General features: G+C 40.1%; 1 protein-coding gene and 1 long non-coding RNA gene across 11 annotated transcripts in view; both read right to left on the bottom strand.

Annotated features, from left to right (window-relative positions):
• LOC146498419 (uncharacterized) overlaps positions 1-3,253 on the bottom strand; it is a 65,443-nt gene extending 62,190 nt beyond the window's left edge. The window contains exon 1 of the long non-coding RNA XR_014870831.1: positions 474-3,253. This is a non-coding gene — a long non-coding RNA (uncharacterized LOC146498419). The remainder of the gene's footprint in view (positions 1-473) is intronic.
• The window catches only part of astn1 (astrotactin 1), a 587,946-nt gene extending 584,207 nt beyond the window's left edge, over positions 1-3,739 (bottom strand). For 5 of the 10 annotated variants that reach the window (XM_085141198.1, XM_085141199.1, XM_085141203.1 and 2 more), the window contains exon 1: positions 3,260-3,739. In XM_085141198.1, coding sequence (XP_084997324.1) covers positions 3,260-3,566 — 307 coding nt within the window. In that variant the 5' untranslated portion in view covers positions 3,567-3,739. The remainder of the gene's footprint in view (positions 1-3,259) is intronic. The other 5 variants (XM_085141200.1, XM_085141206.1, XM_085141201.1 and 2 more) reach the window with 2 other exon arrangements.
• Positions 3,740-13,593: the final 9,854 nt, after the last annotated feature.

Raw genomic sequence — 13,593 nt, 5'->3', positions numbered from 1 at the left:
CTATAAGCTTCCTTCCAGATCCTTCAGGTCATCTGGATCCGGTCTTTTATCAGTTCCCAGAGTCAGAACCAGACACGGAGAAGCCGCATTCAGCTTTTATGCTCCTTATATCTGGAACAAACTCCCAGAAAGCCTCAGATCAGCTGAAACACTCAGTTTATTTAAATCCAGGTTGAAGACTCACCTGTTCTCAGCTGCATTTGAATAAAACACCAAATCCGCACTTAAGCTTAAATTTCAAAACTTACATTTTAACTGCTGATTTTATCTACTGTTCTGATTTTATCTGTTTTGATTTTATATACTGTTTTGTTTGTTTGTTTGTTTGTTTGTTAATTAGTGAGTTTGTTTGCTTGTTTTAATCAATTTTAAATCATGCGTCTTATTTGTTTTTGTTTCTAATGTCTCTGTAAAGCACTTTGAATCACCTTGTTGTTGAATTGTGCTATACAAATAAACTTGCCTTGCCTTGCCTATAAGTAACTTATAGCACGTATTACTTACAGTATGTGACTGATTAGAAAAAACAGTCGACCACTGTGTAAAGATGGCAAGACAACATGTCAGCTTCCACAAAAGAGCAATCGCTCCTATGTATTTTAGTGGATTCATTAAAAAGATGGTTATGACAATAACTATTCTATTACATAATCTCAAAAAATACTTGCTTTACCTTTATATTTTTGATCAAATGTAATTTATTTGTTTTAAACCATTTCTTGTTTTTCTCCACCAATCCATTTCAAGCTTAAATGTGGTTAAATCAAGTTATAATTAATATTCATTCCTTTGGTTTTCTAAGTTTATGTGTTGGTTTTTGAAGCATTACTGTGCTATTACTACTAGTATCTCAAGAACTATTTAAATACTGTTAAAATGTGATTTATTCAAACAGTATGAATCTTGTTATTTTTGTTATTCTCTGTTTCTAGTAATACTGATAACTAGGGGTGGGCGGCATAAACGGTATTCGGTAGAAACAATATGAATTTGGCCAACGGTAGAGATTTTGACTATACCGCTCTACGGCATGTTGATGGTGTCATCAAGCTGCGCCTGTTTTGTTCGAAAGCATCGCAGCAGCTGCGAGCAATATCATCTGCAAATTATGCCGGGCGACAGTAATAGCAAAGAGACGAAGCACATTTTATGAGGAAAGCCAAACACTGCGCTTCCTCCACATCTGTACCACTGATTAGTTAATGCAGCGGTCCCCAACCCCCGGGCCTCACCGGGGGTTGGGGACCGGTACCGGTCCGTGAGTCGTTTGGTACCGGGCCACGAGAGTTGAGGCTCAGGTGTGAAATGTATGTTTATCAGGGTTTTTATCGGTTTTCAGCGTTATTTTGTTTTCGTTTTTATCGTTTACTCGGTTTTCCTGGGTCTTTTCACGTGTGTTATGAATAAATCTTCTTTTTTCGGTACCGGTACTAGTTTTATTTTGTTGTATTTATCCGCGACACCTTAAAGGCCGGTCCATGAAAATATTGTCGGGCATAAACCGGGCGCAAAAAAGATTGGAGACCGCTGAGTTAATGAATGAATTCTGCTCTATTCCCATGTTGTTGCAGTATATTAATGACTAACCTAAGGTGTCGATTTTTGAAAAAATTAAAGGATTTTATAGTGCGGAAAATACAGTATACAGAAGAAAATAATATATCGCAATATATATCGTTACCACACATGCTTCAAATTATACGGCGGTATGGATTTTAGGCCATATCGTCCAGCCCTACTGGTAACAATTAAAAGCAAACCACACAAGTATTTAGTGATGATGGCATCCAGCAGCGTGAGTGCAAGTTTTGTTTTTACTTTTCATGTTGTGACATCTAAATATTTTAAGAATTAAAGTAATACAAATAAATAAACAGAGGCTTTACATAAATAACAAAAGGATTATAATATTAAAAAGGTTTTTTTCTTTTAAAATAAAAAGAAATCTAATAAAAAGTCCCACTTCAGTAGTGAGGATTTGTTGGTGATATAAAGATTTAAGATGCTAATCATGTAACCGTATCATGGTGTATCTGACAAAGCATGAAAATTATATCCAAAAATGACTCAACAGTAATATAAGCAACAGACAGAATAGCTGAGCTATGCTATGCCTGTTTTTCTATATACGTATTGTTGCAATTTTTTCTTAAATAAAATAGAGTGAGACTGCGATTTTAAGCTCACACCTCATATCAAAGTGTCACAGGCAAGAAAAAGCTCCACTGATCCAACAGTCACAACACTAAGGCGTATCTGACATGTTGCCTCACTGTTTCCTGTTGCTTTCTGACTTGGGACACATCAAAACCAGTTGAGACTCCAGTAACAACACTTAAACCCTCACCAAGCAGAGACAGAGCGGACCTAAAACGCGGTGTAAACGTGACACTGCAGCTCACACGGAGCCCCTGAATATGCAGGGGGGGATATGCTGGCCCCCAGCAGCCGCAGCAACAGGCGCTGCAAAGAAGCGCTGAGATTCAGCACCATGGACAGCGGCCAGCAAACTTCACTGCAAACTTTGCCGCTCTCTGCCTGACCCAGTGTTACTGAAACAAAGCATAATGTCCAGTTAACGTGAACTTGCGTTGGCCTAAAGCTCGATGAAGCTTAATAAAGTTTGAAAACTCACAAGACGGGCGTAAATTCTACTGTGTGTAACACAACATAAGAAATGGGCAACAAAAAGCAACTACAAAAAAAAAAGACACCAAATTAAAAGTTGCAGCACAGTGTGGTGTAAGAGGAGTTCGGCTGTGCTTTTAGTGTTTTAACTAGCAAGCAGTTTCCTACACATGTAGCTAACCGAACCACGTGTGCACACTCTGGGTAAAACACCCACAAGCAATAACACAGAAAATTAAAATGATGCTCCCTAAACAACTCTAATGATGGTTTTTATTTATTACAAAAAAAAAAACCCAAACTCTATTTTTATGCGCATGTGCTGTGCGGCCTAATATAATACAAAAACAAGTGCTAAGTGTTGATTCACTACGCTATCAATAACAGACTAATTATCAACCACTGGCGGACTAATTATGACCCGTAAAACGGAGCTAATCGCATTAGCTACATATTTGGGCTGCTATGCTGCCTATAACATTTCCCAAACCAGTGGAGCCATGGTATGTAGCCAGGCGCTAGCTAATAAACAGCTGCTCCGGTGTAGTAATAAAGAGCGAGCGGGGCTTTATCCGCTTAATTGGCGGCTAATGACCCCACACAGCAGCGTGTTGGAAAAAGAAAAACTCACCTAAGACGAAAAAGGGGAGCTCAGTGTTTTCCAGGTCGTCCACCACCACCACGTCCCCGGGAAAATCGTTTCTAACAGAGAACAGAAGCTTGGGCTCAGAGGCCGAGGGACTGTGCATGATGCTCAGGTCGTTTTCTCTTAAAAACGGCAGCGCCGACACGGTGACGCTCTTCATCTTGCACTCGGTGTCCTGGCTCTGGTCCTCATCGCCGTTAAGACATCGGACGTAAACCGCTTGGAGAGCCAGGAGAGCCCACGCCAGCTCCAGCAGCAGCAGCGGTCTCGGCCCCATGTTGATGCTCGCCATATCGCTCCGTTTCCTCTCCCCTCCTCGCTGTTTCTCTCCCAGGCAGCTTCAGTCGCTCAACCCGGCGGACGACAGAGCGCCAGAGAGAGTGAATGGGGGGCGTGCTACACCGGCGGGCTCTCACAGTGTGGGAAACAAGCGCCTCTTCTTTCTCGCATATGATCAATCACAGGATTTTGTTGTACATGTGCTACTCCCGCTGAACACTGATAATGTAGCAGTGTTTTAATGCTGTTGACCCCCTTTGTTGTGATTGATCGACAAACTGTCCAAATGGCTGTAATGGCTACGCAAAGATTACTAACAGCAAACCACCCGGGGTGCCCCGAGGGTCCCATCAGCAAAAGAAACATAATTTGTAATTTAATTGTCTGCTTGCCCTGTCATAGAAACTTGCACATAATCTCCAAGGACACCACGGAGCATCCTTAGAAGCTTGCCTGACCTCAGTGTACATGCATAATTGCCTAATTGATGGTGCAGATGACTGTTAGGAGCGAGTGTCGGTGTCTGCAGTGTATGGGCTCAAAATGTGGTCATAAATATTTTGTACTTGTAAATCGGTTTTGTACTTGTAAATCAGGATTTGTATGTGTAAAAAAAATTTGTGTGTGTGTAAAAAAGATTTGTATGTGTAAAAAAAATTTGTGTGTGTGTAAAAAAGATTTGTATGTGTAAAAAAATTTTGTGTGTGCGTAAAAAAGATTTGTATGTGTAAAAAAGATTTGTGCGTGCGTAAAAAAGATTTGTGTGTGGATTTAGCCAAAAAAAAAAAACGCTGCAAGTTACAAGTACGAATTTTGACCCTATTTTTCTTCCTTTCATCTGATTGGTCAATGTCATGTCAATCACAAATGTAACAATCCAATCAGAGAACAGATGGGTTTGGCTGTCGCAGGGGTGCTTTTTTTGAACTGCAGGTCTTTGAAGGGAATAAATGCCCTTTTACATGCCAACCCAGCGTTTTCCTTCATCACCACGAAGGAAAACAGTCTGTGGTCGTCCGAGTTTGGTGATTTTTGTGTCACAGGTCTACGTGTTTAATATAGGGACTTCCACAGCCTTTTCAACAGCGCTGCGGACCGCGGGGTGGGGGCGGGCAGTGTTTTGGAAATGACAGTCTTCATTACAAAGCTTTCTTCGTTATGAATTAGCATAGATGTTTTTATTGAACATTTGAAGAACTAGCAAAAAAAACAGAAACTCTTGTAGAGGACATAAAGTCAGAGATAGAAAAGACAAGGAGCAGGTGCATCTAGTACAGGTAAAGCTGCTGCAAAAACCCACAGAGCTCAGCAGCCAGCAACAAATTCTGGATCCTTTGCTTTTAGTTAGCAGTTAGCATTAGCAGCACATCCTGCGTCTGATGTGAAAGGACTTTTATGCTGCGCACTGTGACTCACGGCAATGGTCCCGGGTCAGCCCTGACTTTGTGTTAAACTAATCCTAAAGTAATAATGGTATTTCTAACCACTGATATACCACAACTTTATCCTTTCAACAGCAACTGAAAGTTAGGGGACCTAGCTGCTATTGGATATTTATATAGAGATCCTCCAGCTTCAAACTGTATTACCCTTCAAGGACCTGCAGTTCAAAAAAGCACCCCTCCGACAGCCAAACCCATCTGTTCTCTGGTTGGATTGTTACATTTGTGATTGACATGACATTGACCAATCAGATGAAAGGAAGAAAAATAGGGTCAAAATTCGTACTTGTAACTTGCAGGGTTTTTTTTGGCTAAGTCCACACAAATATCTTTTTTACACACGCAAAAATCTTTTTTACACATACAAATCTTTTTTACGCACACACACAAATTTTTTTTACACATACAAATCTTTTTAACGCACACACAAATTTTTTTTACACATACAAATCTTTTTTACACACACACAAATTTTTTTTACACATATAAATCCTGATTTACAAGTACAAAACCGATTTACAAGTACAAAATATTTATGACCACATTTTGAGCCCATAGCAGTGGCCCAGATATGAAGTATCTAAGTAGTGAAAAATCTCTCACCAAATTTTAGGAACCTTACAAATAAAATTAAACTATATGTTGTAAATGTTGTCAACCAGTACTGAGTAAAGAAGTGCCACAGAGATAACAAGAGAGAGAAGAAAGTGTTTTGAGTGTATACAAATATGCAAGTTTTTTCATTATTGCTCATTTTTAAACAGGGCATTTTGAGGAAGTGTGACGTAATATATACAATTTTAAGAGTACACTGAAATAAGACTGCATTTGGCACCATTGCATTGTGTTCTGCTGTATCTGGTGAGGTTGCATAGAACCCTGAATATTGGTGTTATAAAGGTCAGCACTGAATTTTCATGATAATTGTGCATGTTTTAAAAATAAATAAATAAAATGGAATTGTTTCCAATACTCTGTCAGGTTTAATATGCGTAACATCTATTAGTTCAAGACCTGGCAGGAACCTTTAATGTGCATGTCCACAGTTAGTGGTGTATAAATGGCTGAAATGAGAAAATACAGCTATTCAGTTTGATTTCAGTTTTTGTAAATGACACAATTTTAACTGACGCCCCTGGTACATCGCTGTTCTGCCACTTTTGTGAACGAGGAGGGCAAAACACGTGTTTCTGTTCATAAAATGGTGAAATAAAACATAATCAGTCAGTACAGAATTAGGTCCTCATTGTTCTCCATATTTGGCCACTTGTAAGAACAAGTTAAAGCAAACCAGTTGGGTCTTTTGTGATGACAGTTTTAGACCACCGTCGGGGATGTAAGACATGGCAACAGCGGCTATTTTCATGATGTGATATGTATTTTCAGATTTATGTAAATGAACAGAGGCAGTGCATAAAAATAAAAATGGCTCTGAACCACATTATACCCTACTAATGTGGGCGACAGGGTACACTGTTCTCTTCGGTACTTGCAGGTGCACCACAAAAAGAGAAGCTAGGCATCACTGCAATAAGGCCTAATGGAAATGCAGCGAATGGGCACTGTAAGAAACTTTAAATAATTCTGATCTACAAAACAAAAGAGGTTTTGTTTGCTACTGGGAACCTCAGAGTAGCTCTTTAGCTCTAAGTTGTTGCACTGATTTCTGATACGAAATCTAATTCGAGCTACTCGTTAAGGTTTCTGAGATGCATATCACTGACGATTTGATACTTTTGAACACCAGTGTAAATATACCAACACAATGTCTGGAACTATTTCCTACCAATATGTTTGTTACATGTTTGTTATTCTGAAAACATACCAGAGCATATTGCTGTCAATTTAGCTTAAAATAAAACAAGCACGCTCTAAAATGTTTGAGGCCCTTGCTTTTGCGTTCATGCTGCACATCCGTCTCTTTGCAAGAGCAAAGAGTAGTCATCATGCTCGGATTACATTTCCCCTGATATCTCTTTTCCATCACTATTATATCTTGATGAAATCTTTCCTCATGCTGGTCACCGACATCGATCAGGTTCAGTGGGGATAAAAGTCGAGGTGAGGATGTAAAAAGTGCATCTTCAGTGACATTCTGGTGCCCATTAACTGATACGCTTTCAGCACATTATCTACAAGCTCAGCATAATCCTCGGTGATTGCCCAGAAAATTGTGGACATCCTGCACGAACGCTTCCCAAGCTGCTGATTCAGTTGGCTTCTGTTTTCTTTTGAAGTCAACAACAAATACACCTTCCTTAAATTTTGGGTTCACTTTAGATGCTGAAATTAAGTTACTGTCCGTTCGTTCGATTTTTCCAAGTAAGCCATTACTGACACATGGGGGACAACTTGGACTGGTCAACCAGTCTATCACAGGGCTAACACAGAGAGACAGACACTGACTGCATTATCCTAATAAAGCCTATGTACAATCAAACCTATAATAGTAATGAAAACATTATTATTATAGACTTCACTTAAAGGTGCTTGTATGGGTTTTAGAGTTTCAGCTGTTTAAAATTTTATTTTCACAAAGAAATTAACAACAAATAATACACAGGAATACTCCAGTTGCACTCGGACTAAAATTTCCAGAGGGGCTTTCAGACTCTAAATCCCTTGACTGTTTTGTTGACCAGACAATTGCCGCTGGGATTTGGATATAAAGCCCGTAGGAAAAGAAGATTGCGTTTTCTGTGTCACCGCTGTCCATCCATTTAATATTTAAGCAGCTCTGTGGTCTCCAGTGAAGTGTCAGTTCTCTCTGTCTCTTCCCGTCCTCATCAGAAACAGTCTGAAAATCCAAAATAGGGCAATATTTGGGATCGAAGCTAAAAATAAAAAGCGGGGAAGTAGATTGGCCTTGGCCCCCCGCAGTGAAATATTAAAAGGTTAGCAAAGATTGAGGAGAATAACTGGACTAAATCGCATAAATGTGCATTAATTATTGATCGTGGGCTCGTGGTTTCTCAAGACACTGTTAAAGAAAATCCATCAGCATTCAAACAATATTGAATTCTATGTGAAGGTTTCACTCCTGGATATGTGTGCACTTCAGTGCAGAGGGAAACTTTTCTAGTACATTTCCTTAAGGGTCAAATGAAACTTTTAAAACAATCGTTTGGAAAGTATACACCGTGTCAGCATTCAGATAATTATTTTTCCTGTTCTGTAAAATAAAGATAAATAAAATCAAGAAATCACACAAAAAGACAGATTTTAGTCATTAAAACCAGACTGTTTTACTGGATTTGTTACATGATATTTGGTTGCCAGAACACACACTGTTGTTTATGTTGAAGCAATCGTGGATTCACTGTTCTGCTGCTGCAAATGATCTGTAAACCACCAAATCCACAATCAATAAAGAGTCTTCAACAAATATATTTTAATACATCTTTTTAAAAATGCAAGTGTTTTAAGAATTAAATCAACAAACCAACAACAAAAGCCAGGATTTATCCCCCAAAAAACCACATGCACATCCTACAAAGATGAACAATGAACAAATCTGAAAATGCACATTTCCATGTATTGCTTTTTAAAACATACACCTATGTGCAATGAAGTATGAAGTAAATTTATGAAGCGCTGCACTAACGTGTACTATATGTGACATTCATGTGTGAAACTGTAGGATGGTTTGGTGGTGGATTCGATCATATGGCTAATCGATAGATTTAATTTAATTCAATTCAGTTCAATTTTATTTATATCGCGCCAAATCACAACAAAAGTCACCTCAAGGTGCTTCATAGATACAGAGAAAAACCCAACAATCATATGACCCCCTATGAGCAGCACTTTGGCAACAGTGGGAAGGAAAAACTCCCTTTTAACAGGAAGAGAGACAGAGGTTAATAACAGATATGATTCAATGCAGAGAGGTCTGTTAACACATAGTGAGTGAGAAAGGTGACTGGAAAGGAAAAACTCAATGCATCATGGGAATCCCCCGGCAGCCTACGTCTATTGCAGCATAACTAAGGGAGGATTCAGGGTCACCTGGTCCAGCCCTAACTATATGCTTTAGCAAAAAGGAAAGTTTGAAGCCTAATCTTAAAAGTAGAGATAGTGTCTGTCTCCTGAATCCAAACTGGAAGCTGGTTCCACAGAAGAGGGGCCTGAAAACTGAAGGCTCTCCCTCCCATTCTACTTTTAAATACTCTAGGAACAACAAGTAGGCCTGCAGAGCGAGAGCGAAGTGCTCTAATCTGTTGTGCGTAGGTGTCCAGTCCGACGCTAATAACATGAAATGAAATATCAAGAATGATCAACCGTGTTATCTCCAATATTAAATGTTTTACTCTGCAGATCTGTAACAAACCTGAGCTGTTGGCCAAAACGTGTCTTTCCATCAGATTCATCACCAAAGGAAAATGATTGTAATCATACATTTTACGTCAGGTTACTTTGCTCCTAAACACACAAACAAACAATTTTGTTACTTGACTCACAAAAATCCCAAGCTATGTTTTCTACCTATTAAAAACACCATTTCCCCTCTTTTTCCTTTTTTTTAAACTTACTGAATTCAAAATATTGACAAAATCAATTAAAAGACATATAAGAACAGTTGTGTAAAATTCTGTTGGATCTCCATTAACACATGCATGATTGTTAGCCATTGGGATGGTCTTTATTTACCCTCCGCCGAGTGTTTTAGTTGCAGCAACCCTTTCTCTGCCCCTCTGAAACCTTCTTATTTGGAGAGAAAACATAAATCTTTGACGACCTTGGCACAAAATCCTCCTATTCCACAGGTCTCGAACTCCAGGCCTCGAGGGCCGGTGTCCTGCAGGTTTTAGATGTGTCCTTGATCCAACACAGGTGATTTAAATGGCTAAATTACCTCCTCAACATGTCTTGAAGTTCTCCAGAGGCTGAAAATGAACTGATCACTTGATTCAGGTGTGTTGACCCAGAGTGAGATCTAAAACCTGCAGGACACCGGCCCTCGAGGCCTGGAGTTCGACACCCCTGTCCTATTCTGTCTCCAATTGAAGCAAATGAGCTTGGATTGGCACAGGATGTTATGAGAAAGACTCGGGAAAAGTGGTAACACAATTTTGGGATTTCCACAGAATTCAGAGCCAGCAAGAAAATAGAAAATTGCCTCCCTTCGTTTATTTTTAACATCCTGAAAGAGCTTTGCTTTCAGAAAAAAAATGCCCTTCAACCAGAGGCTAAAGCAGTGTCGCCAAACATCCACCCTTCAGCGGCGTCCTTGATTGTTAACCTGCACTGTTCTGCACCTTAACATGGACTTCTGATCTTTCTGTTTGAAGTGCAGAGTTTCCCCACAGGAATCCATAAAAGAGCATTCTGTTTCTCTCCTGTTACTTTAGAGACATTTAGCATCCATTTAGTCATGAAGCTACGCCAAGCAACTCGCCAAAAAACTTCTTTAATTCAGTCCCAAAGATTGTAACGTCATCTCTCTCTCTCGCTGCGGAATTGGAAAAAACGTCTTTCTCATTTATCACAGAGTGATAAACAGAGGAAATGAGTGAGCAGCTTGAGTCTACTCTGGATTATGTACAGTCGCAGCATTTGTGATTAAAGTGTAGAGGGAAAGAATAACAAAATAGGTTTGTGCGAATGTGTGTGTCTGTGCAGATAGTGAGTGGGACGCCATAGAACCGGTGTATGTGCGAGTGTGCAAGTGAAAGTGATTGCAAGCTAGGCAGAGATGAAATTCCGATAGATTTGCTCGCACGAGTTCTGGGTCGCAGTCGATAATCAAAAGCAAGGAAAAAGATGGAGGGTGGAGGAAGACCGGGGGAAGAAGAAAGACAGTCAGTGAAAGTTGAGAGGGAGAAAGAGAGAGCGAGAGTGGGAAGGGAAGCAGCGAGCACATACATCAGGGGCTGAGACGAGCAGGTGCAGGGATGGCGGGGAGGACAGACCGGGGGCCTGATCAAGAGAAAGATCGCACTGTTTAATCTTGAGACTCTTCCCGTTGCCAAACTAGCAAGGCTTTGGCCCACTGTATAGCTTGTTCTGTGATCAGGAGCAAACAGATTCATCTTTTCAGCTCGCTCGCCCCTCAGCCTCTGCGTGGGCTGCAAAGTTGATTATCGCCTAGAAAAGGCCTTTGTCGTCAGGCTGCTGGATCTCTGACAAACTGGCTCAAATCACGCCGCAGCAGTTACAGTTACAGCCTCTTCAAATCCTCAGTGTATGATGTAAATATGCCACTTCAGACAAACTGGGCTGGATCATGAAGAGCCTTTTAACCACTACTGGATGAACTGTAAAAGCTGAAAATCGTAGGTTGTCTGATGCTGTTTTTATATATGTGGGTACCTGCACATGTTTATGTATTTGCTGTCCTCGGCAGAGGTCTGTGCACGTATAACCCATCATCTCACAGTCATCTCTTGCATGAAAGTGCAAAGATCTTTTAGCCGGGCGTGTCAGCATGCTCGGCTCTCTGAAACAACTGTGTCAAAAACAGCAACACAACAATAGCTTCTTAATAAATACAAATGGGCTTCTCCAGGAAATTACAGCATATAATTACCTTGTATCACCTAATCAGCACACCTCCAATCTGCAGCCGGAGGCAGATGGTGTGGGATTTCATTTAACGTGTCCAAAGATGACAGAAATAAATGTCCCGAAACTTTCCCTGGCTAAATAAAAACAAATCCCAACTAATTCAAAGTCTATATCCATATCCTCTGTGCAGAAGGGTCTTGGCTGCCTGTCTATGAATCAAGCCAGGAGCCAGAAATCTGGGTGTATTTTGGGACAATGAGGTCTCTTTTTGGCAAAAGAGCCACAAGCGTTATCCAGCCACACTTCTCCAATTGAGGAGCATTTCAGAGCCCAGTTGCTCTGACGCCTGGACTGACCTCGGGAAGGTCAGTTTTTGCATTCATATAATCAAGCCTTGAGTCCATTAATTCATTTCACTGAGGGTAAAGCCATAAAACACTTTTACACCATCAGTTTGTTGTAGTGCAGCTGCTATTAAAACAAATTCAAAAAGACAGGAGCATATTAGCCCTCTTCCATTCTTCCAGCAGAGGTTAACACCGTGTTTTAGAACTGATTAACATATGTCACGTTTAAAGCACATCACGGTTTGGCTCATGACTGGTCCTACAAGCCAGATTCTCTCTTCCAATTTAAGCCTGAGTAGTACAGTTTAATTCCTCTAAGCACTCTTGGTGGCACTGACTTTATTTTGTTAACTCGCTGAATTATTCTGCGAGATGGAACTTATAACTGTGAAAGCATTAAAAAAAACCTCACAAAATTAATATTCAAACAACAGCATTTGCACCAGATAAAACATGAAATGCTGCTGTTGCTCTTCCCCTGAGCTCCAAAAGAGCACACAGCTCAGATCAGCAAACTCCAAGGTCAGAAAACTCTAAAACTGTTACGTGGAAAATAGATAAGGCCTCATATGTTACACATGTATGTCTTGTGGAATTTTTTTGGGGGAGGTGGGAAAATTTAAACAGCAATAAACTGTGATATATTTTATTCTTAGTTCAGATTCACTCTTAGATTCAGATTCTGTGTGAGCGTTTTGAATTTGATTTTGCAGCTGTTATGCAACAGTGTGATGTTGCATAATAGTTTGCTTATTGCTGTATCATGAAAGTGATTAATGTCACACCACATGTGACAATAAAAATGTGACCATTGTGGAAAACTTTGAGATACTAGTCTTTAAACCTAAATTGCTCGGTTTAGCTCACTGGAATGAACAGGCGACCTTATGCTGCACGGCTGAGAGCGGCCTGGGTTCGGGTTTGAGTCTGACCTGTGACCCTTTACCACATGTCTTTCCCTCTGTCTTTTCTGTCCCTATCATAAAAGAAAAGCCATAAAATGCCCCCAAAACAAATTGTCTGAAATCTCTGTCTTTAACCTAATGACATTCAGTACTGGACTCAGAGAAAGCACCCATTTTCAGAGACCTGCTGCAGGGAAAAGGGTTGTTGGAGATTGTTGCAGCCATATCCAGTGAACTTGTGATCGTCTTGCCTTAAAATAAGCAGTGAACCAAGTCTGTGACCATTGGCAGTCAGCTGCCACCTTCAAAATAACTTTGGTGCAGAGTTGGGTGTAATACTTTCCAGCAAGTAACACGTTACTATAATTACATCTTCACATTTTCAATACGAACGTGTTACGTGTTACTCTAAATTCAGTCACTACAGTTTCAACAGGAAGCACTCAGAAAGTGCAAACCTACAACGTTTCCTTTGAGGCAGCTCATTCTCTTTCTTTTGACAACACTTTCTTAATTTGGCACAATTTGGGGGCAGCTTGAAGGAAAGGCAGATGTGAAAGGTAAAAGTGAGATCAGAGATCATATTAGACATGATATTTGGATGCAAACTATAATGTGATGTGTAAAATCCCCATATACAAGTATCGTTCCCCAAATGTTGCCAGGACAACCAAAGGCAGCAGAATATTTAACAGTTTTAAAGATACGACATTCTATGAAATGTTGACCATAATTTACTTGAAGAGATCCAAGGTCCAAAATAATTAGAATCCCAGTGAGCAATGTGCCCTCTAATTTTTCATGTGTGTGAGGGAACACACAAACTCCCTGAGCGATCT

This window comes from Neolamprologus multifasciatus, chromosome 18, assembly GCF_963576455.1.
Source record: "Neolamprologus multifasciatus chromosome 18, fNeoMul1.2, whole genome shotgun sequence".
In the NCBI taxonomy this organism is placed as follows: domain Eukaryota; kingdom Metazoa; phylum Chordata; class Actinopteri; order Cichliformes; family Cichlidae; genus Neolamprologus; species Neolamprologus multifasciatus.
Note: the sequence above shows the minus strand (reverse complement) of the source record. Positions and strands in the feature narration are given on the sequence as shown.